Below are 21,033 nucleotides of genomic sequence, written 5' to 3'. Positions count from 1 at the left end.
AAGCAGCAAACCTTTCACCTACCTACTGGAGTATCGTATGACTCCACTGTATCTTAAAGAGATTATAAAGATACATGACAAAAGAAGTCAGGAAAGACAGGAAGGCAAAGTCAGAAAATGCAACAACACCCAAAATGAGATTCAATTGCTTTCACGCAGGAAATTCATCAAGTCCAATTTCAAGCTTGATCATAACTGGCTTACCTTGAAATCTCAAGATCCTCCCTTTTCCGAAAGGCATGGGCAGGTTTAAAGGAACATAGTGCTCGTGGTTGCACACAACACGCAGGAACTCAAACTTGAACTCAAACAGTGTCTGCATTGGAAACAACAACAAACACAACATGACAATTATTTTGTCATCAAAACAAAATCTTAATTGGGTCACATTTGAATTAATAAAAAAAAAAAAAAAAAACGACATACCTTTGGATCTCCAGGCATAAAGCAGTTGATGTAGTTGTTGATTTGTTTAAACACAAAGCCTCTGTCCATCAGGTTGAAGCAGCGCTGCAGTGATTGATTTTGTCAGTATTTATGAATGAGATTTATAAAAAAAAATAAAATAAAAAAAAAGTTAAATGAAGACCTTGATGAAGACGGCCAGGCTGTGGTTGGCATTTCTGGCCGCGTCGAGATTGTCTTTGTATTTCTGAGTGATGTGGGGCATCATCATGTTGACCACAGTCTCCACAGTGTGATGGAAAGATGCTGAGAATCTCTGATTCCGAGACAGCTGATGGCCACAACCAGAAAATGTTGGAGAGTGAAACTTGAAATCTCTTTTTTTTTTTTTCTTAACAACAGACACGGTGAAAATGCATTTCAAACTATAATTTCAATTCAACTATCATTTCCTTTTCAGTTGACCACCAGAAGTTTGAATATGTCCAAAAATTGTATTTTATTATGTTAAATTCGACGCATATCAGTGATCATTGGCGGGGCTCTCCGGAAATGGGGAAAAGAAATTGTGCTCTCTATGACGAGAATACGATTTACAAATCTCCTGCAGTTGAAAGCAGGCTCACAGTCGACAACTGATGATGCCGCTCGAAAACAAACGCATAGATGTGGTTGCTTGACGGGGTAAGAACAAATGCAGCAAATTAAACTGCACACTGACTCAACGTTGAATAGACTTGCTGTTACTTTGTGGTGCTGTGGTTATCCACAAGACTTGACACGTTCCTAAACGGAAAGCCACGGAAATGAGCTGTCACGAAGCAGACGTCAGACCTCTGTGTCAACTTGCATCCCAATCTTGTGCGCAAACTTACCTTCACTTTACAACTCTCAACCAAATACTGAGCCATGGACTTGACTAAGGCTTCAAAGAAATACCAAGAGTACTGCGGGGAAGAAAAATTCAGATGGACATATTATTATACGCTGCACAATCTCCTTTCAAAAAAATAAAAGTCCTAATTAATCACCTTGAGCAGCTTGTTACATGTGAGGAAGTCGGTGGAAGGCTTCAGGATGGCGGTCATGGCTTTAGCCAGCTCTTCGTGCACGGTTCGGGTGGTGGACACTGTGTATGGCTCGGTCTTGAAAACAAACTGGAAAAACACAATCGGAATGAAGAGGGAGCCTCCGGAGGAAAACATATGATGAGGTGTGATCATTAATGTAGGATGGAGATCATAGATGGAAAAAGAAATAGATACAAACAAAAAGCTGGCTAGCTAGCTAGCTACCTTGATAGCTGCTCGCTAGCTAGCGAGAGATAAGCTAGGTAAGATAGATAGGTAGGTAGTTTATGTGATGAGGGACATTAAAGTAAGAGATAATGTTTTTTTGTTTTTTTTTTAACCTTCACGTATGACCTCAGGTAGTGCTCCAATCCCTCCTCGTGACACTGGGCTACAATGTGGATCATGACTCTACAAGACCAACAAGAAAAGGTGTGAGTGGATCTTCTGTGCATGTGGCGTAAGCCGAAGATACACAGTAAATTTTGTAAGAATAATTTTACTCTAAAAAGACTAGATTTGGTTAACAGAGTCAAATTTGAGAGTAAAATATTAAGCGTAAACTGCTCAGAGTATATTTACGCTGAAATTTATTCTGAATATTTTAGTCTCAAATTTTACTGATACCTAATATGTAGTCCTTTCCGAGTAAAATGTACGAATTTTCTGTGTACTTGCCTGGTGACGTTGACCGCCACGTCCTCTTGGCTAGCACCGGTCAGCACCCTAAACAGCTGATTCAGCGTGGTGGGCAAGAACTTGATCATCACATGACTCTCCATGGCGTGCAGACTCTGATGAAACAGTCGCAAAGAGGTATGTGTGAGAAGGATAATTACAGCAAACATCCGTCTGTTATCCTTACCTCAGATCCTCTGACGCTGGTTAGCAATTTAGGGTGTTAGTGTGTCGCATGTGTCCACATGTATACGAACCTTCAAGTATTTGACCAGTTCGCCTCCTGGCGCCTGAGGCGATGCTGCTATGCTCTGACAGTGATGAAAGAAATTGTGCAAATGCTGATCCTGAAATAAAAAGATGGTTGGTCAGTTGAATGGGAGGTATATGGTGACTGATGTGGTGCAATCGGTATTCAATTCAGGTCAGTGTAATAGGTCAGAGGAGAAGAACTCGAACCTGAGTGTAAATGGTGGACACGAGATGAGTCGACACCTTAAATAGAAGCTTGCCTCCATCCACCCATTTGACTTCGGGACCTGAATGCTGAAAATTAAATAAGATCCATTTTTATGTCGTATCAACTAAATACCTGACCGTTGAGAGCGTTTACCTTGCTGGCACCTTCCTGGCAGCTGAGATATCCAGCAGGCAGGTTGGCCGCCACGGGGATGTGACACTCGTTCATGATCACACGGCCGTCTTTCAGCAGAGGAAGCCAGGCGTATCCCACTGAGAAAGGATGCGGAATTGAAAGAATGCAGCGATTTCATTGAGAATTTTGAACAAGCGACGATGTAACAGGATGAGGATACCGTGCGTTTCAACTTGTTCTCGCTTTTTGGTGCTGGCCTTGCTGTTGCTCTCGCAGCTGACATGGTAGAGAGTGAAGAGCAGATGATGTTTCTCATGGAGCTGGGTTGGAAGTTCAATCTTAAACTGGGAGAGATAGAACGCAAACATTCTGGTAAGGATTGGACTTTTATACCGTACTGTATTTATGCACTAATTACTTATAATGGGAAAATGAAGCTTCATGAATCACTTAATATTTTTTTTTATTCCTCTTGTAGTAAAGGATCAGTTGTTTTTTCTTCAATTTAGTTCCCGTGAGACCACGTTGGCGCCTCGTTCTCTCGCATTGTTGTACGTATTTTTTCCTGTTTCCAGCTTAGGTCAGGTGCATCCTTTACAATTCAGCTTAATATTAGCCTATTCGCGATCATTAATATGTAATTCTAGGGCAGGTGTGGGCAAGCTGCGGCCCCGGGGGCCACATGCGGTCCATAAAACGTTTTAATCCGGCCCGCTAAACTTGAAAAAAATTAAATGAATGAACCTTGTTCATCTTTTATATTCTAAATATTGTGGTGTGTCAAAGACATATATTTTGTTGTAATGCTTTTGTTCACGTTCATTTAAAATTTATTTATTTCTTTTCTCAGATGAGGTGAGGTTATCGAAACACTCCATCCATCTCCTCCTGGTCCGGCCCCTGTGTCAAATTTTAGAACCCATTGTGGCCCGCCAATCAAAGAGTTTGCCCACCCCCGATTTAGAGGAGTAAAAAAATGATCACAAGTGCTTCACGAAGCTTCATTTGTCCATCACTTCTAATTACCTCATCATAAAATTCAGGGTTGTGCTGGTGATGCAATACGGCAGCAAAGGCACTTTTACTAAACAGAGGTCCTCCAGGCCGCCCATAGATGCACTGTGGAATGATCGCACCGCGTAGGTAAAGCGAAGTGTGGAATTGTTCCTCGTGAATCAATGAGGATTCATTTACCTTAATTGGTAAAGCATCTTCATCGTCTGAGTCCATGAACTCAATGCAGACAGCCAAGTTTCTTGCCTTTGGTCAGACACAACAAGTCACAAAGTGTACTACTTAAAAATATTGGTGCTCAGGGTGTTCTCTCGATAAGCACTCTTGGCATACCTTAGCAAAAGACTTCTGGCCGTCATACTTTAAGAATTTGGGGTAGACGTAGAGGTGATTGTTGTAGATGGTGAAAGGTTGGGAACATTTGGCTATGTATGGCACAAACTCCTCCACCTCAAAGAAGACGGGACTCTTCTCGCTCACATCAAACTGCTTCACAGGAATGTAGGATGAGGTAACACAATCTGGAGAAGAAGCACGGAGAGACATCACATAAACAGTCGGTACGTAAAAAGTCACATCGGATTTGACCGTGAAGTGACATTTGGGCGCTTACTGGCCAAGTCAGGGGCGACATTGTCGATGGTAACGTCAAGGTTTCCGAGGATCACAGGCAGCTTGGCCATCTTCTCAGGCCTGAAATGGAACAATGTTATACATCTGCTAACGGTTGGATGAGTGACGTGAACACACATTTTATTTCTGAGGTCAACTGAAAGCTTTCCAAGAGATGTTGAAAACAACATTTGTTATTATAGACTAATACTAACTTTCTGAAGTCCGCCAGCAATTTGAGCATGTCGTCATTGGACAGCTTGTTGTTGTCTTGTCTGTACAAAGGCGAGAAGCGAGCGCTTTTGTCAAGAGTCCCGGAAGCATCTTTGAACAGTGGCCTGCAAACAAAGACAATTTTAATCAATCCCATGTATCCACGGCTTGCCTAGGTGGGATAAAAATAAAAATAAAAATAAAAATAAAAATAAAAATTAAAATAAAAATTAAATTAAATTAAATAAACAGGGTCGCCCAAATATTTTTCAATACAGTGTGTGCGACTCTATTAATAATTGGCCAACACAATGAGAATTTGTGTGTGTGTGTGTGTGTGTGTGTTGGGCGCATTGCACCGAAAACATTATCCACGATGTGCTCATACATGCTACGATACTGTTTCAAGTCTTTCTGTACCTGGCTGACCAAGCAAAAGGCATCCTGTACTGGCCCAAGCGGTTACATGCCAGCTTGGCATTTTTCAGGACTTTCTGAGCCACCTGGGGGGGTAGACAAGAACACATATGTATTCTGCGTGTACTCAGATGTTGCAACGAAATTGTGAAGCACCATATTGAACTAAATCATACGTCAACGCATTCTTTCGTCAAGCAAATAGGACAGAATTTGATAAGCCCACACCTTGGTAGAGTCAGAACTTTTCATGTAAGGCTCAGCACAGTGATTGATTCCTCCCTGCAGCACCTTCTCGATGCGAGCCACCAGGAAGATATCAGGGTGGGGGCACGTTACAGAAAATACTCCCTGCCAGGGCAAATTTTTTAAAAGCTAATTAGAGTTTAGATGTGTCAACTTGAACAACAATAAAAATGCGTTCTCAGACTTTTACCTGACGGGGATAGCGCATGACAGTTTCTGGCACTCCGTGGATCAAACGTGGCCCTTCAGGGATAATGTCCCCTCCCCCGTTTATATACTGAGTCTCATAATTGGGCATCATGCTCCTGACAGATGGGTGGTTGAGGTCCACGTGGAAGTCAGATGAAATCTTTCTTCCATTTTGGATGTCGAACAGTGACAGGGTCACGTAGAACGGCTCCACCTAAAGAAATTTTAAAAAATTTTTAAAAAAAAGTGTGATAAGCTTCACTAACACGTTTGTGTTTTCACTGGTGAAAAAAAAGCAAGTTGAGCTCTAGAAGGACGGAAGGAGACGTTCTAAATCGGTAGCGCAAAGCCCGTCGTCTGGTTGCTATGTCAATAGTCTCTCAGCAGCAAACTATGTAAAGACCATCCATCCGTCTTACGTATTTAGTCAAGCAAGATAATTATATTTCTGGGATTTATGGTCTACTGCCAACGGAAACTCACATTTGTTGTTGGTCCCTCCTCGTTTTCAGCCACGCAGCTTTGCAGATTAAATGAGAGGTCATTGCAGTTAATGAGCACACGCTTGCCAAACTTCTCTTCAAACTGCTTCACATCTGGTTCTATTCCTGAGAAATCCAGTTTCTAAAGAGAGTAGGAGAGAAGAAGCCCAATGTACAAACACCGAATTCGTACGGTTGCAGGAAAAGTATTTGAACGAAATTACCTGTGTGTCAGGGTCAAGGGTGAACAGCTTCAACCGCATCTCATTCCTCATTCTTGACTCTATATCTCTTGCACTCTGAGGAGGGAGGCAAAAAAAAAAGATTGACCCTCACTGCAGCGATTTCTCTGTCAGGTGGTTTAATCATTAAGGACATTTTGTGGCCTCATCTGGAAATTGGATATTTACGTCTTACAGGTGGCGCAGACGATTATAGCTCAGCAGAAATCTTAACTGGAAAAGCTGTTTTCAGGCTGAGCTCTCACCAACTACCATTCAAAAATTAAAACTATTAAAAGCAATTTCTGCCAGTTGGCGTCACACCAGCACAAATGGTACTCAACTAAATCACTTTCTTCAGAGACGGCAGTCAATTTTATTTTGGCATGACAAGAGGTCTGCGTTGAATGTAGGATTAGATTAAGAGTTAAACGAACACCTGAAGCAATACGGAACATTCGGATTGATCACCTAGTAAGATTTCAAGTGAGAATATTTCTTTGGTGAGGTGCTTGAGAAAAGAGCTACAGTACCTGAAAGCTGTCCATACTGCCAGAAGAACTGTCTGACTTTCCAAGATCCTCATCTAGGAAAAAAAAAAAAAAAATCACGGAATGACAATATATATATCAAACGTGTTCCTTCAAAAGGTCCCTTTTTGTCTGCAACTGAAAATGTGCTCTAGTTTGGTGTAAAACTGCCACCAGACATAAAAAAAAACATACAAAGGGTAACAAAAATGTGTAATAGGACATAAAGACCAAGAGGAGGACATGAAAATGATAACCATAAATACGCCAAGTACACCCACCGTCATGACTGTCTCCGTTCCTCTTTTCTTGCATGGCGATCTCAAAACTGCTGTGCAAGATCTTGTTCAGCGTGTTGATCCAATCGTCCATCTCCCCTTCGCTGTCTGCAGCCAGCAGGTAAGTGCTCTTATCCTGCATCTTCAGCTCGAAAGCGAACCTCCGAACCTTGTTATTCTGCAGCACGGTGTGAAGATTTGACAAAATAGCGATTAAGTCTTAGGAGGGACAGATTCAAAAAGTCTGAGCAAAGATGTTTTTTTTTTATCATATTTTAAAAACATCCTCAGTCACATTTTATAAAGTAATATTAGCTATACAGATGTGACCATAGCCTTTCTACTTCAAAAGTTGTTATTGCCAAATCACCCGAGAACATTCGATTCTAGTAGATCATGACCTTATCAAACAGCATCTTGCTTTACTTTATTGCTCACGTCATTACTGCCAAGCAACTAAAATCAACAGAAACAATGAGACTTTTTCAAATCAAATGCGTCACGGATTAAACGGCTTGACAAAGTCTGCACGAGGCATCTATAGCATGTGAGTCACTTTTTGGAAAGGAGGACCACCCACATGTTAGCTGTCACCGAAAATCATACGGGCAGGGCGGTTCAAGAATTGAGGAGTTTTTCCATCTCGCGAGCGACGTCGCCGTCTCTGCAGGGATTCGCAATCATTTAAAACTGCTGACTCGACGGCAGTTTGTCAACCACACGACATATAATAGACAAAAATATAAGCAATTGTTATCAGACTTGGTGGGTTGTCGTGTTTTGGACTCCAAAACCGTGTTTCTAATATGTTATGATAACATTGGGGCGGTGATAGCAGAAGGGAGGCTTGTTGGATATTATCTGCAGGCTCGCTGAATAAACACAAGCAGGAGTGTTTAGTGGAGAAATAAAAGTGGGGATTTCATAAATTGACTTTATGATATGCTACAGCAGGTGGAAGGCTGTGACTCCACTTATCAACTTTAAACAGTGCGTTCAGTTTTTGATGTGGTTTAATATAAATACGTTTAAAAGTTTACGGGCTTAACAAAGCGAAGGAGCAGCTTGAGCCTCAGCATGATGTCACTCCAAATGCCATTGTGGCTACATAGTTAAACATGTGCAGGTCCATGCGCACAGTTTGTTGAATTTAGGACATACTAGCAAAGTAACTGAAGCAGTGTAGAAATCGGAAATAAACAGACGTGGAAAAAAACAAAAAAAAACGGGCTGTGTGGTTCTGGCAATGGAATGTTTGAAATTGGTATGTCAAATGATTAAGATTGAAGGATTGAAGATTGAACAGTCCACGTGAACAACCTAAATTCTAATCTTTCTTTCAAGCATTTTGCTACTTCTTTCTCAAATATGAAATCTCTGAAATCATGCGTTCTTCAGAAGATATTCAACAAAAGCAAACTGGGTCAAAGTGGGCTCGGTCCATCTTGTGAGATGACAAAGCCTCGGCCTACACATTCAGACGTGAACATGTGGCGATGACTGCAAGGACGTGAGACTTCAGCATCCACCTTGTTCTAACAGCTGTGAGTCGGCAGGCAAATGGAGTAAACGTTTGCCCAGATTCTACTCGGGTTCCCGTACACAAATTAACAGCGAAGGAATGTGAGGTGGCAGCATATCAGTGTTTGCGCAATTAGGTTTGAACTTTGCTCTGTTTGTTTTGAGTTATTTCCTGCAAAGTGGAGGAAACGTGAGAAGTGACATTCATTTAGTTCTGGAAAATTGTGTTTGAATCCTCAGTGGGGTACTTTTCACATCCTGTGCTGCCTCAGTTCAGGGTCACTTTCGTTTGATAGCTCAGTGTTATAATGCTTACCTGAACAACTCCCATGCAGGAATCCAAGAAAATGGTTCCTTTGGGCTCTTTGGAGATCTTCTCATCTTTGTAGAAGTTCAAATTGTAAGAGCCGTCTCCCAACTGCGTCAGATGAAAATATCTCCTCTTGAATGACTAATGGGATAAGAAGAGATACTTGTATTTAGACGAGAGACCGCAACTGTGTTCGGTGTTATTGAAATAGTCGGCACATTAGCTATAAAATCAGCCTCACAGGCATAAAAAAAAAAACTGCATCTCAGAGGCAAGTGCTGGTCAGTATGTCAATATTTGGTTATACTTTCTAAACTTGACAAAATACAGCTTTTGATGGCCTCATTGCATTTTGGCACCGGTCCACTCAACACAGAACATTTGAAAAAAAAAAAAAAAAATCTTTCTTCTTACCCTCATGGTAACACTGATGGCGCTGTTCATGTTGCCTTTATAGAGCCAACCATGTTTCGTGATGCCGTCCTTTTGAGATCCAAGTGAGGCCGTATCCTGGAGGGAAGAAAAAGTGTTTTCAATTGGTACTCTTCGAAAACAGAGGTCCCCAACCACTAGGCCGCGGCCCGGCACTTTGGACCGGTTCGCACAGATGAAAGAAAAAAAAAAACTGGCAGTATTCTCTTTTATTCATTAATTAAGGCTAAAAAAAACATCTTATTTTGAAAAGTGACAGGTTTCCCTCCGTTAGATCTATCTATGATGTACTCGTGATGCAACGGATCATCTTTGACCCGTGACAAGCCGCTTCCGCAATGGCTCACTTCAAAATAAAGTCACAAGTGTCCGGCGTGGTTAGCAGCTAGCTGTTAGCATTAGCAACAAGTGCTACCTCCAAACAACACGATTGCCGGTCCGCACAAGTTGTGGACTTTCCTGAACCGGTCCGCGGTAGAAAAAAACTTGAGGACCACTGTTCTGAATTACTCTGTAAGAAAGACCCGAAGGTACAGTAGAGTCAAGTTCACCTGTTATGTCTTTCGGAAGAGCCCAAAACAAATGGGCCTGCGGTCAAAATAATCAAGGCTAAACAACGGTATAGTATGAGAACATTATATCACGGCTGCTTAACAACCAGCCTGCCAAAGAAATGCCTCACTGTGCAGAAAGCCTGTGATCTCTGGCTTGGAGTCCAATGTGGTGTGGCTCTGACTCCGTCCAAATAAGCAAGCAGGAGAACATTAAACAAAGTCTGTGTGTTAGCCCAAATAAACATTGAGATCTTGATGGTGAAGGATCTCATCTCAGGTTATTTGCACAATTCAAAAGGTGGGGCGGTATGAAACGATGACCTTTGCCAGAAGGCATTCCAACGTTACATCAGTGAGGAAGATCTTTAAGAATACAGTAAACCAACAGGGGAAGGAATGATGTAGTTGATCGCCTCAGTGAGTCCTGGTTTAGATCATACTTGCATGGATATTATGCTTCAGGAACTTTAGAAATGAGAAACTCTTTTCCTGACACTTGCAGGTACTTCAAAGCTTGAACGACTTTTCAAGATGTTGGCGCTCTGGTCCAACATCACCTCCTCTGTTTTTCCTATGTATTTTCCTCAGGCTCACGGAACAAAAAAAGAAAGAAAAAAGATTTTTAAGTACTGCCGTGATATTTCTAATGGTCCTAATGGTGAAATTTGCAAACCATCTGGAAGAGTTCACGGCCTGATTGACGTCGTCAGTGTCTAGACAACACCCGAGAGGCAAACATATCAGCGGGTTCATTTCCCCTGACCTGAATTGGCTCCTAAAAACGACATGTCGACTGTAAAGAAAGGTGGTCTATTTACTCGGTAATTGTTTTGGGTTAGATTTCCATTCATTTATTTTCGATTAACTCATTCACTACCAGCTGAGTAAAAAAAAAAAAAAAATGGATCTTTGACGTCTTTATCCGTCAATGGCAGTAAATGAGTTAAGGTCACCGATGAACTGAAGCCTATCCCAGCTGACTTTGAGAGAAAAGTGGGGCTACAGCTAGACATGGTCACAGGACAAAAATAGAAAAAAAACTCCAATTCACTCTTATATTTATACATGAAGACAATTTAGCTAGCTTCTCCAACCATGGTAAGATTTGGTGATGAGTGTGCGTGACAGATGACTAGCAAGAAAAAGTAAATAAATCAGAACATCTGCTTTCCTTACCAGGAATGGATTATTTCTTGTTTTATTATTCTGGAAAATATTAGGAGGTCAACCGGTGTCCTGGAAGGGATTGTTTGTTTTGACTTTTAAGAGAGAGGAACAATGTCTATTGAAACGGTGGGACTCCGAATAGAAACACAATATATGAACGCATACATAAACACTGGAAGTGCAAACAGTTAAAAGAATTAACGCCTCAGTCTCAACTCACCTCGTCTTTGTCAACATCCTCGTCCACTTCAAAGACATGGACCGCCAGTTTTTCAGGCCGGGATACTTTGCTGTAAATTGTGAGAAGAATTGTTATTGGGTCAAATTCCGACCAATGTAACTAAAATATGATTATGATTTTAAATACATAGTAGTGGCCATTTGTTTCTTTATGGTGTGAGCTAATGACTTCATAAATGATTTGGATGCTCTGCAGCTGCCTAAAAGCAGTCATAAGTAAGCGCACCACTCTGCTAAGATGCATTTCCCAGCTAAGACTATCCATGGAAACATGCCAAGGTGAATTCTGCCCATTAGGAAAAAAAAAGAAAAGCACCACAGAGAATCACTTGATGAGGATTTAACGTGAAATCTTTTAAACCGGCAACTCACGTCACGACGCATTGTTTTAATTTCCCGACTGTCTGCGCAGCGTCAAAGCGTTTGGCAACAGCGGACATGCGAAGGTCATCAACATTGCATTCAAACAAAACGAATGCAAAAGTGATATTCTTAAGGGAAGAGGCAGGGCAAGGCAAGCTCGTGACACAATATCCCGACAATGAGGGTGGTTTCCACTCCGTCAGAAACTACCCAGAGGATCATTAAAAAGAAACCTGTCTTTGCTGGAGGGAAATGGGAATTAGTTGTGTCCTGTTTTATTTCCTATTATGCAAATCTAACTAAAATCGTCCTGAGCATGTAAACAGTCATATTAGAAAATACGATGCATTTGTATTATATGAAGCAGCTGTTCTTTCTTAAGAATGTCATCTACGCCACTGTGCTCCCATCAATAAAGCATGACGGCGTTTGTAAGGACTTACTTTGGAAGCTGGCGGAAGTCTCCCGAATAAGCTTCATACTTGTAGTTGACAACGTGCCAGTCGGTCTTGTAGGTCTTAATGCACTGAGAGGACAGAGTGAAAGCTGATTATAAAACACTAATAATACAGTATAACGTCGTTGAACCGCACGTCGTACATTCTGTAATTACACGTTTGGAAAAAAAAATCGAGTGCAGTCAACTCCAAGCAAAAAGTTGCAAATCAAAGTTTTGAATGGGATGCAACGATATCTGGGGAAACAATTACATACTTTCACTAAGTCTTTTTCTAAAAGTATGAAAGATATAAAGAACAAATTCAAAAAGGGCTTTTTGTTTGTATATTAACTCATTCACTACCAGCCGAGTAAAAAAAAAAAAAATATATGGAATTTTGACGTCTTTAGCCGTCAATGGCAGTAAATGAGTTCAATTAGCAAATGACCTGATTTTTGGGTGTTGCAAAATGTGAAGTGATAGAAATGTGAGGCATTTGAAAGATGCAGTGTTTGGTTATGATTTTGGAGATGTGAAGATTCTGCATGATCTGCCAGCAATAATATACAAAATCATTCGGGCTCTTGGTTTCACAATGGAAACAAGCCAAAATCTGTTGTGATGTTCAGAATAGAAATATCAAGTAGAATGCAAAACGATCCGAAACTATGATAACCATTCCAATGTAGCGCCCATAATTCTTGCTTTGTAGTGATAACAGCTTACTATCTGTTAAAGCAGGGGTGTGGAAACTTTTTGATTGGCGGGCCACAATGGGTTCTAAAATTTGACCAAGGGGCCGGACCAGGAGCAAATGGATGGAGTGTTTTGGTAACCTCACCACATCGGAGAAAATAAATAATTTAATTTTAAATGAAAGTGAACGAAAGCATTACAACAAAATGTCTTTGACACTCCACAGTATTTAGAAAATAAAACATTAACAAGGTTTATTCATTTAATTTTTTTTGTTCGGCGAGCCGGATTAAAACATTTAATGGGCCGCATGTGGGCCCCTTGCCGTAGTTTGCCCACACCTGTGTTAAAGCATACATGTGTAAATGCGGTATTGCCATTTAAGAATGGACTGACATTCAATGTGAAATAACTCAAAAAATAATCCAGTAGTAATCGCAACACCACACAAAGCTAAAACACAACGCATGAATCAGAAAGGAAAAGTAATGAGCGTTCGCTTTGTTTCCAATCCACCTTTGTCTGACATCCCCCACCACAAGCCGAGTGGGAGTGCTCCCTCTCCTTTTCTTGGAAAAAGGCATCTGTTCACGGACAAAGTCAAAGATAGGAGCGGCTCACTGATGTTTATTTAACAGATATTTTACAATATCAGATGAAGTGCAACCGAATCCAGGGAGCAGTCGGAAACAGAAACAGGCTTGTGCTGATGTGATCTTTACAGCTGTCCTGGCAGCGTCAAACATACCTGACTGGGAGATTTTTGAGGCATGACAAAAGTTTCCCTTAAAAGTGATCACTGATTTGGATGCTGACGGATTGGTACCTAATAGTTTTTGTAGCTGCGTGGTGAGCATTTAGCAAACTTCTGTCATAGGGCGAGGAATTGGTGGCCAAACAAATCATTGGCATGAAGTGGGAAAATGTCAAAAACCAAGGACTTCAAATGCCAATTTTAGATTCGTGTTTTTATCTATGACAGATATGTTGAATGGATTCTTGTGTCAGAGTTTGTGACATCAGCCAACACATCACATATTGCACAAACGCGCGGTGCTAAAAAATATTCAATGGGGGGGGGGTACACAATAGTATTGTGTTTCAAAAAGAAATAGTCAGGTTAGGCAACCTTAACCCGAGGGAGGAGTTCTTGAAACTAAATATTTCAAGTTGAAGCAGGTTTTAAAGCCATGAACCTAGCTTAGCGTAGCATGATGTTCCTTAGCACACATCTAATGTTAGCATACAAGCGATCTGGCAAAAACATTAAAACCCATCCATCCATCCATTCATTATCCGAACCGCCCATCCTCACACCGAAGAAAAAATAAACTCAATCTGATCAAAAATATGCTACTTTAATGACAAGTTGTTCACTAGCTCGTGAGATGATTGAGAATCAAAACAATTTAGCCACCACTCTTTGGTGCAAGTGGTGAAATCTTTCAACCAATTAAACAGAGACATGTTCATGACTCACGGGCTGAACTCTAAACAGTAACAGTCAGAGAAGTACCAGACATTTGATAAACGTCTCGCTATTCATATCCCGTTCTCATTTATTTCTTGGTGTAAACAGAAACAACAACCGAGATCCAAGATAAATAGTTTGGTCAGCAGTGTAATGATTTGTAATGAGAGCAGCCATTCATGCAGCAGGCGACAGAGTCAGACGGCGACTATATTTCTCCTGAAATATAGTATATCGTCTTCCTGATGTTCTCTGATGTGCAAAATGCATCACCGCTATTTAAGTAACAAATTAAGTAATGACTCACATTACTGTCGCTCTTTGGCAAGTGATTACATTTCAAGACTGCATTCAAGCTTTGGTGAACAGCTTTTCCAGGCATCTATCTGTTTTATTGCCCAGTTCTACTACAATTAGTCGGGCCTTATTAGTTTCATTAGCCGTACCGTGCTGTCGTTTGACATTTTAATGTCGGAATTGTCCTCACGGCGGTGGTTTCACAATCAGGACTAATATGACATAAAACCGCACGTTTACCTCTTGGACGAACAAACTCTGAGCCTCCCTCTCCGCATTGTCAGGCAATGTGGGGTAGAGACTCCTGCCTTGCCGTCTCAAAGTCGAAATCTGCAACATAGAGATTGAGAATTGGTCAACAAACAAATGCAAAGTCTCAAATACAAGATAACGCATACAAGCCACATGCATCGAAACGTGATCAAGAAATGAAATGAAGAGGCCAGTATGACCGAATGTAAACTCCCTAAATGTGTTTTTCCATAATTTTAGCACACACCCTGAATTTGGCACCTTGCCCCTGTTGTACAGATGGTCACTCAGTAATCAGCATCTCAGCACCCTTTAATGCTTCCTTAAAGCTTTTTCACTCACGGCTAACAAGCTCACTGCACTCTGGCCAAAAGGCATTTTCATCCTCCAACATAGTTATTATATTTTGGATGCGGACAGAGCATCCCTGCTTTTTATTGATCGATTCTTCATGAACCAAAACAAGCCCGTGGACATTTCAAAATGCAGTTTGTCATAAGAAAGGAATATACAGTCAGACCGACGAATGAGAATGCTGGGATAAAATTATTAGAGTATATTTTCAGATTGTAGCAAATAATTATTTCCCTCCGGTTTTTGCAGGAGAATTAATTGTGTGCACAAGTCTGTAAATCACTGTCAAGCCCACTTAATCCCCGTGATTGTGGGGGAAATATAAATATGTGCTTTTAAGAGTGAGAAGCTAATCTGGGAGCAAGTCCAGTGTGTTCTGCTTTTATGTAAATGGGCTGCGAGAGTCAACTGGGGCAGGATTCAGACATGTAAGTGCTTTGATCTTTTCTCAACAGAAAGTAATATGGAGTTTACAGTCTACGTACAGTACAAGAGCGAGAATAAAACAAACACATTTGGCATAGAACTAACTTGAAAAATAATCGCTAATGTGTCTTGGCGAACAGAGGCAAAACTGCACATCCCTGTTCATCCTACGCATAACACAACAGTCAAAGCAGAATTGCAGTAAATATTTATATGAAAAGCACTTCTAGTACACAAATGTAAAATGATTACACGGAAAGAAAAAAAAAAACGCTAGTATTGACGGTATCTAAGCTTGCCTTCTTCTGCTGTGAGGCCCAAAAAAAAAATCGAAAAATGTTTAAGTGCTTTTTCTGATCAATTCCACACACCCTCTGTACTTTTCTGTTTTAAGGGGTCGGGTCTCAAAAAGCTTTCGGTTTAAGCGAAACTAGCAGCGAAGGTTTCATGACTCAGGGGAGGATAGAAAATAAGGCAGTCACGCCCAAATGACGCTTTGTTTTGCACTAGTGAATTCTGATGGATGGACTTGAACACACTTCAAACCGAATAAGGGAAAAGGATGATAATCTTGGACAAATACTTTCAGACTCATCGAGACAGCGGGGAGAAAGCAGCCCTAAAGTGCACTATGCCAACAACTTGGAAATATAAAACAGATGGAGAAAGTATAAACATTGTCTCAGAGAAGAACAGCACCAACATTGCCGTATGACTTTTCATGCACCGGAGGGAATACAATTAAGGAGATATCACATTGAAAAAAATTCTGTTACGGAGGGATAGACAAACACTGGACTTTACACAATAATATAGTCGACAGAGGAGCTCCTTCTGCTTGTTTTGGCTTTCACTTTAGCACTTTTTCTTCTTCTTTTTTTCTTCTTCTTTGAACCAAATCCTGTTGAGGTGAGAAGACCTACTGCCTCCGGAAATGTTGCGAAAACTTTTAACAGCAGTCTGCAGTTGCATGAGCAGATGTCATGTTCAATCACGGGGCTGCTACTGCCCCCCCCCCAAAAAAAGTCAGAATCACCTGTCAGACCTCGACAATGTACCACTTGTGTGGAGTGCTACCATGATCCCTTCACATCAGGCTAGAACACGATACATTCAAAGATAAAGTCAAGACAGCACGACTGTCACAGCCAGGCCTGTGGAAACGGAAAAAGTGTCGGCAACAATCAAGTCAATTCTAAGTGCACTGATGCCCTCAGTTTTTAAGAGTGACTCCATTTATGAGGCGTGGTTGGGCTGATTTTTTTGTTTTGCTCTGAGATACTCAAAGAACTCGATTCTTCAACAAATGCGCTTCAATTTGTTTATCGCCACAGCTAGTTTAAGTTGACTGACAAAGTAAATCTAAAATAAAGCAGATTACAGTTGATGCATTTAAAACAATCACATAACTTTGCATGTAAGTCCGCTAGCTGAGTGCTCACACCTAATGGGGAAACGCAATCGATGAGCTAACGAGTAGCATCTATGGAGCGGCGTTATAATGCGGAGTATATCCATCTTCCCGGCTCATACTGTCTATAAAAATGACACTGCACTTTTGCGTCTGCACACAAGAAGTAGCTGCAATGAATTAATCATGATGCACAAACCTTTTTTTACACTTAGACATTTAGCTAGCCACATTTAGGGAAGATGAATTGAAGTTCAGACTACCAGGGACAGGTGAGCGTTACTTTGGTAACAGAAGCCTGCAATATAAACGAGAAAGCTACATTTAATTGTATTTTCTTTTCAGGACTTAGTGTAGTGTGCTGATTTTGAAACAATACACCAAGACCAAACTGGCATTCTTTAAAAGGTCAGCTGACTCCCAAAGTAGAAGCTCTAGAATTAAGCGAGCCTCCCTTTGGGAAGGCATTGTGATTAAACTGACAAATGTGTTTGTGCCTTTGGTGTTTAATCGACTGTGAATGAAGTATTATTAAAAAAAAAAAAAAAGAAAAAAAACGTGTAAAAGTCATGGTCAGAGACAAAAAGATGTCCTCTTACAGCGGACGGCTGTGAAAACAAAATTCATACTCGACCATTTAAGCATTTGATCAGGTCCTTGGCAAGGTCATACGGTCATGGTGAACCTTTGCTATGCTCAAAAAGTCTAATTTCCTGAGGTAAAAGCACAGAACCAGGTTTCCATTAAAAATTCCTGCCTCCACGAGGAACCTCGGAGGAAGCGAGCGTCCTGCACAATGTGGCTGCTGATAACGCTCGCTCTGTCGCAACATACGGGACAGAATGAGCCAATTCAACTGATGACCCGTGACCTCCCTCTTACTCCAGCATGGAAGGATGTAAACAAAGGAAAAGCCGCTGCGGGTGACCCCACCCTGTACTCACAACATTGGCCCAGAGGAAAGGACTGCACAAGCCAAATAAATACAAAGAAAACATGCGAGCGGTATGGATAGGGGGAAAAAAAAAAACAAAAAAACAAAAGGATACTTGGCGCATGTTCGATGACAAACGCAATTTTAGGCCTTGCGTGATTTCTACAACCTGGAAGATATTAATCTAAAGCACACTTTTATTCAGTAACGTAAGAGGATCCACAGTAAATCAAAGCTTAAGTACCACTCCCTCAGATAAATACACAATCCTAACTTGGCATGACCTCTTTACTTCCGACCAGTGCCAATCAATCTCGCTGGAACTCACCTCAAAGTCCTCCAGGGGGAACTGCAGCATGTCCCTGAGGACATCGCTGAGGATCTGGGTCTTCCTCTGCACCAGAACATTTTCATAGTCCAGCGGCTCGATCACCTTAGGCTTCACCTGGAGAAGACAAATCACACTTTGAACTGGAGGTGCAATCATTAATCAACAACTGATCAATTATAAAATTAACTATAAAATTAAATATTTGATTAATCGTTTAGATCCATTATCTGTCGCGCTTCTCCTCACGAGGGTCATGGGGGGGGGGGGGGGGGGGTGCTGGAGCCTATCCCAGCTATCTTTGGGCAGTAGTCGGCGGACAACCTGAACTGGTTGCCAGGCAGTCGCAGGGCACACAAAGACGAACAACCACCAGCGCTCACAATCAACATGCATGTCTTCGGAATGTGGGAGTAAACCGGAGTACCCGGAGAAAACCCACGCAGGCACGGGAAGAACATGGAAACTGCAACCAGGAAGGCCATAGCCGGAATCGAACCCTGTACCGCGGAACTGTGAGGCGGACGTGTTAACCAGTCGTCCACCGTGCCGCCGTTTAGAGATCTTGATTAAATTGGTTCAAATCCTCAGAATTTTTACTTCATGTCAATTTGATTTTTTAATTTGTATTTTTTTAATTTATTGTGTAGTCAAAAAAAATCTACAGCTTAATCAATTATTAAAATAGTTGCAGCTCTACTCTATGAACCCATCATTTCACTTTTGTTTTGAATTAACTTTCTGTGGAAAAAAAAAAGGAAAGGAACCAAGAATGATGCATCAATGAAGAATATTATTATTCGTCCCACTGATTTCCTTAGAAAGACACACCCTGTGCGCTAAAGAAGGATCACACAATGATTTCAAGAGTCGAATGATGTGAGAATAAGATGTTAACACTGCACCGCGGCCTTTGCGGTCACGTCACGAGTCTGTTGAAATGAAACCCTGATGGAGTAAATGTTTCCCTATCCCTGTCATAAAAAAACATGTTTTTGCAGAATCTGTCAGCTTGCAACATTGGTTGCCAAATATCTGTAAAGATGAAAAATAGTCTTTTGGCAAGAGCCACACTTCTTCATATGCTGTACTCTAATTGTGAGATAACCGTCTGATTCTCAGGCCGGTTGCACAAAAGTCACTGGCCGTTCCGACGGACCGAGGCTGTTTTTTCTTTTACATGCCCCAGTGTACCTGACAATTTAGTGACTAAGAGTAGACTAGACTTTTGACAAGCTAGGAGCAGGTCTAAATTGCGGCGCAGGTGATCTAATGCGATTCTGGTGACTGATCTAGGCGCTGGCAGACGGTGTTTCGTTCGTAAATACGACAACAGTGTGCGTCGAACCCTCTGAATCACTGTAGAAATCAATTCATTGAACATATTGTAATGATCATTTCTGCTTTGGCAACGTCAAAGACTGTGTGTGCTTCTCCTGCGTTGAATTTAAAAGGGAATGGGGTCAGCAAATGGGCTGTGTCCACACCCACAACGGCGCAAACGCCGCTTTCTAACTACATACATCTATACAATACAATACAAATTTATTTATAGAGCGAATATGAAAACTTTGCTTTGCGCTAGACTTGCGCAAAATGGGGCACCCTCTCTCCCAGGCGCCTTGGGATACTCCCAAACGAGCTGGACGAAGTGGCTGGGGAGCGGGAAAACGGAGCTTTCATACAACACCATATCAAAAAATTCATGAAAAGTAAAGAATCATATCATTCTTTCAGTTCATACCGATATGCAGTCAGTGGGACTTTAAAATACTTGACAATGATACTTGAAAACAGGCCAGGTGCAATGAGGTAAAGAACTGAAGCCGTGTAGTCTAGGTAGACATTCAGGCTTCCTCTGGAGTGACCAATGAAGTTTGACTTTTGAGCCAAATAAACACACTTTACGAGCCACAATAACGGAATAAACCTCAAGCTCAACAGTCCTTTCCCTCCTCTGCTGCTCACGCAGCACTGTAAGCATGTGCTTCTGATGCATATAATGACACAGATGACCAACTCGTCATCGCCCACACAACACCTGCTTTGAGACTTAATCACTGTGGTTAACCTCCGTGACACATCATTTTAAAAAATAAAGAGCCACCGTATTAAAATGTCTTACCACCACCTGTGGCGCCGAGTCCACCTCAGCCTCCGCTGCAGCCAAGCTCTTATACTGCTGGGGACTCTCTATGACGAGCTCCTTCTTTGGAGCTTTACTCGCCCTTCCTTGCATGGTCAACAGCTGTGCTAAGATAGTTCCAAGAGAGATCCCCAAAAGAAGTGGTTAGCCAGCATATCCAACAGGGGAGACTCCTTGCGCTGGAAACAACTTTTGGAGGTTTCTCTCTTTCTCGCTCTCGCTCACACCCTCCTTTTTCAGCGACTGAGAGTGTCTGAGAGTGCTGGGCTCACACCCAGCCTGAAGAGATGGCCCCTCCTACACTCCGCCGTGCTGCCCTGGGGGAGTTAAACACCCCCCACACGTGGCCGCGCTTATGCACAATGGCTATCTGACCCTCTACTATCAACCGGCAAAGACCAAGAGAAAGAAATTCATTCCTAACGCAAGGCATTCTGGTGAGGATTGGCTAAAGGCATTTGAGGGGACAGCTGAAATAAGAGTCGTGAGAGACCGAGATGACATCGGGCGATGATGTTTGTGTAGCGTTACTGTACACTGTGAGAGCACCTATGAGTGAGTCAGATCCCGTGATTTAGCCATGAGGTTGCACAAGTACAAGATAAGATGCCAGACTCCAGGTCATCAGATAGCAGAGGCTTGAGCAAACCTTTTGATGACAACACCAAGCCGATCGCAGTGCACATATCATCCCCCCAAAAAAATCAGTCACACTTATATTCACGCCAATGGCCAATTAAAG

At 41.7% G+C, this 21,033-nt stretch overlaps 1 protein-coding gene across 7 annotated transcripts in view; it reads right to left on the bottom strand.

Annotated features, from left to right (window-relative positions):
- The window catches only part of LOC148323626 (dedicator of cytokinesis protein 9-like), a 57,045-nt gene that overhangs the window by 11,857 nt on the left and 24,155 nt on the right, over positions 1 to 21,033 (bottom strand). For 4 of the 7 annotated variants that reach the window (XM_088315857.1, XM_088315858.1, XM_088315854.1 and 1 more), the window contains exons 2-30: positions 18,146 to 18,262; positions 14,681 to 14,770; positions 11,981 to 12,063; positions 11,155 to 11,224; positions 9,196 to 9,291; positions 8,788 to 8,922; positions 6,954 to 7,128; positions 6,676 to 6,728; positions 6,146 to 6,220; positions 5,923 to 6,063; positions 5,441 to 5,653; positions 5,233 to 5,355; positions 5,008 to 5,090; positions 4,590 to 4,712; positions 4,376 to 4,455; positions 4,096 to 4,283; positions 3,943 to 4,008; positions 3,775 to 3,867; positions 2,969 to 3,092; positions 2,767 to 2,885; positions 2,613 to 2,699; positions 2,411 to 2,500; positions 2,154 to 2,269; positions 1,817 to 1,886; positions 1,437 to 1,562; positions 1,281 to 1,352; positions 590 to 736; positions 427 to 510; positions 205 to 316 (exon numbers count right to left, since the gene is read on the bottom strand). In XM_088315857.1, the coding sequence (XP_088171983.1) occupies positions 205 to 316; positions 427 to 510; positions 590 to 736; positions 1,281 to 1,352; positions 1,437 to 1,562; positions 1,817 to 1,886; positions 2,154 to 2,269; positions 2,411 to 2,500; positions 2,613 to 2,699; positions 2,767 to 2,885; positions 2,969 to 3,092; positions 3,775 to 3,867; positions 3,943 to 4,008; positions 4,096 to 4,283; positions 4,376 to 4,455; positions 4,590 to 4,712; positions 5,008 to 5,090; positions 5,233 to 5,355; positions 5,441 to 5,653; positions 5,923 to 6,063; positions 6,146 to 6,220; positions 6,676 to 6,728; positions 6,954 to 7,128; positions 8,788 to 8,922; positions 9,196 to 9,291; positions 11,155 to 11,224; positions 11,981 to 12,063; positions 14,681 to 14,770; positions 18,146 to 18,262 (3,151 nt within the window). Of the gene's footprint in view, positions 1 to 22; positions 53 to 204; positions 317 to 426; positions 511 to 589; positions 737 to 1,280; positions 1,353 to 1,436; positions 1,563 to 1,816; positions 1,887 to 2,153; positions 2,270 to 2,410; positions 2,501 to 2,612; positions 2,700 to 2,766; positions 2,886 to 2,968; positions 3,093 to 3,774; positions 3,868 to 3,942; positions 4,009 to 4,095; positions 4,284 to 4,375; positions 4,456 to 4,589; positions 4,713 to 5,007; positions 5,091 to 5,232; positions 5,356 to 5,440; positions 5,654 to 5,922; positions 6,064 to 6,145; positions 6,221 to 6,675; positions 6,729 to 6,953; positions 7,129 to 8,787; positions 8,923 to 9,195; positions 9,292 to 11,154; positions 11,225 to 11,980; positions 12,064 to 14,680; positions 14,771 to 18,145; positions 18,263 to 20,270; positions 20,437 to 21,033 lie in introns of those variants that run through there. The other 3 variants (XM_088315851.1, XM_088315852.1, XM_088315856.1) reach the window with 2 other exon arrangements.

This window comes from Idiotropiscis lumnitzeri, chromosome 14, assembly GCF_059441095.1.
Source record: "Idiotropiscis lumnitzeri isolate Australia: NSW breed Sydney's pygmy pipehorse chromosome 14, RoL_Ilum_1.0, whole genome shotgun sequence".
Classification (NCBI taxonomy): domain Eukaryota; kingdom Metazoa; phylum Chordata; class Actinopteri; order Syngnathiformes; family Syngnathidae; genus Idiotropiscis; species Idiotropiscis lumnitzeri.
This window is presented reverse-complemented; position numbering and strand designations above follow the sequence as displayed.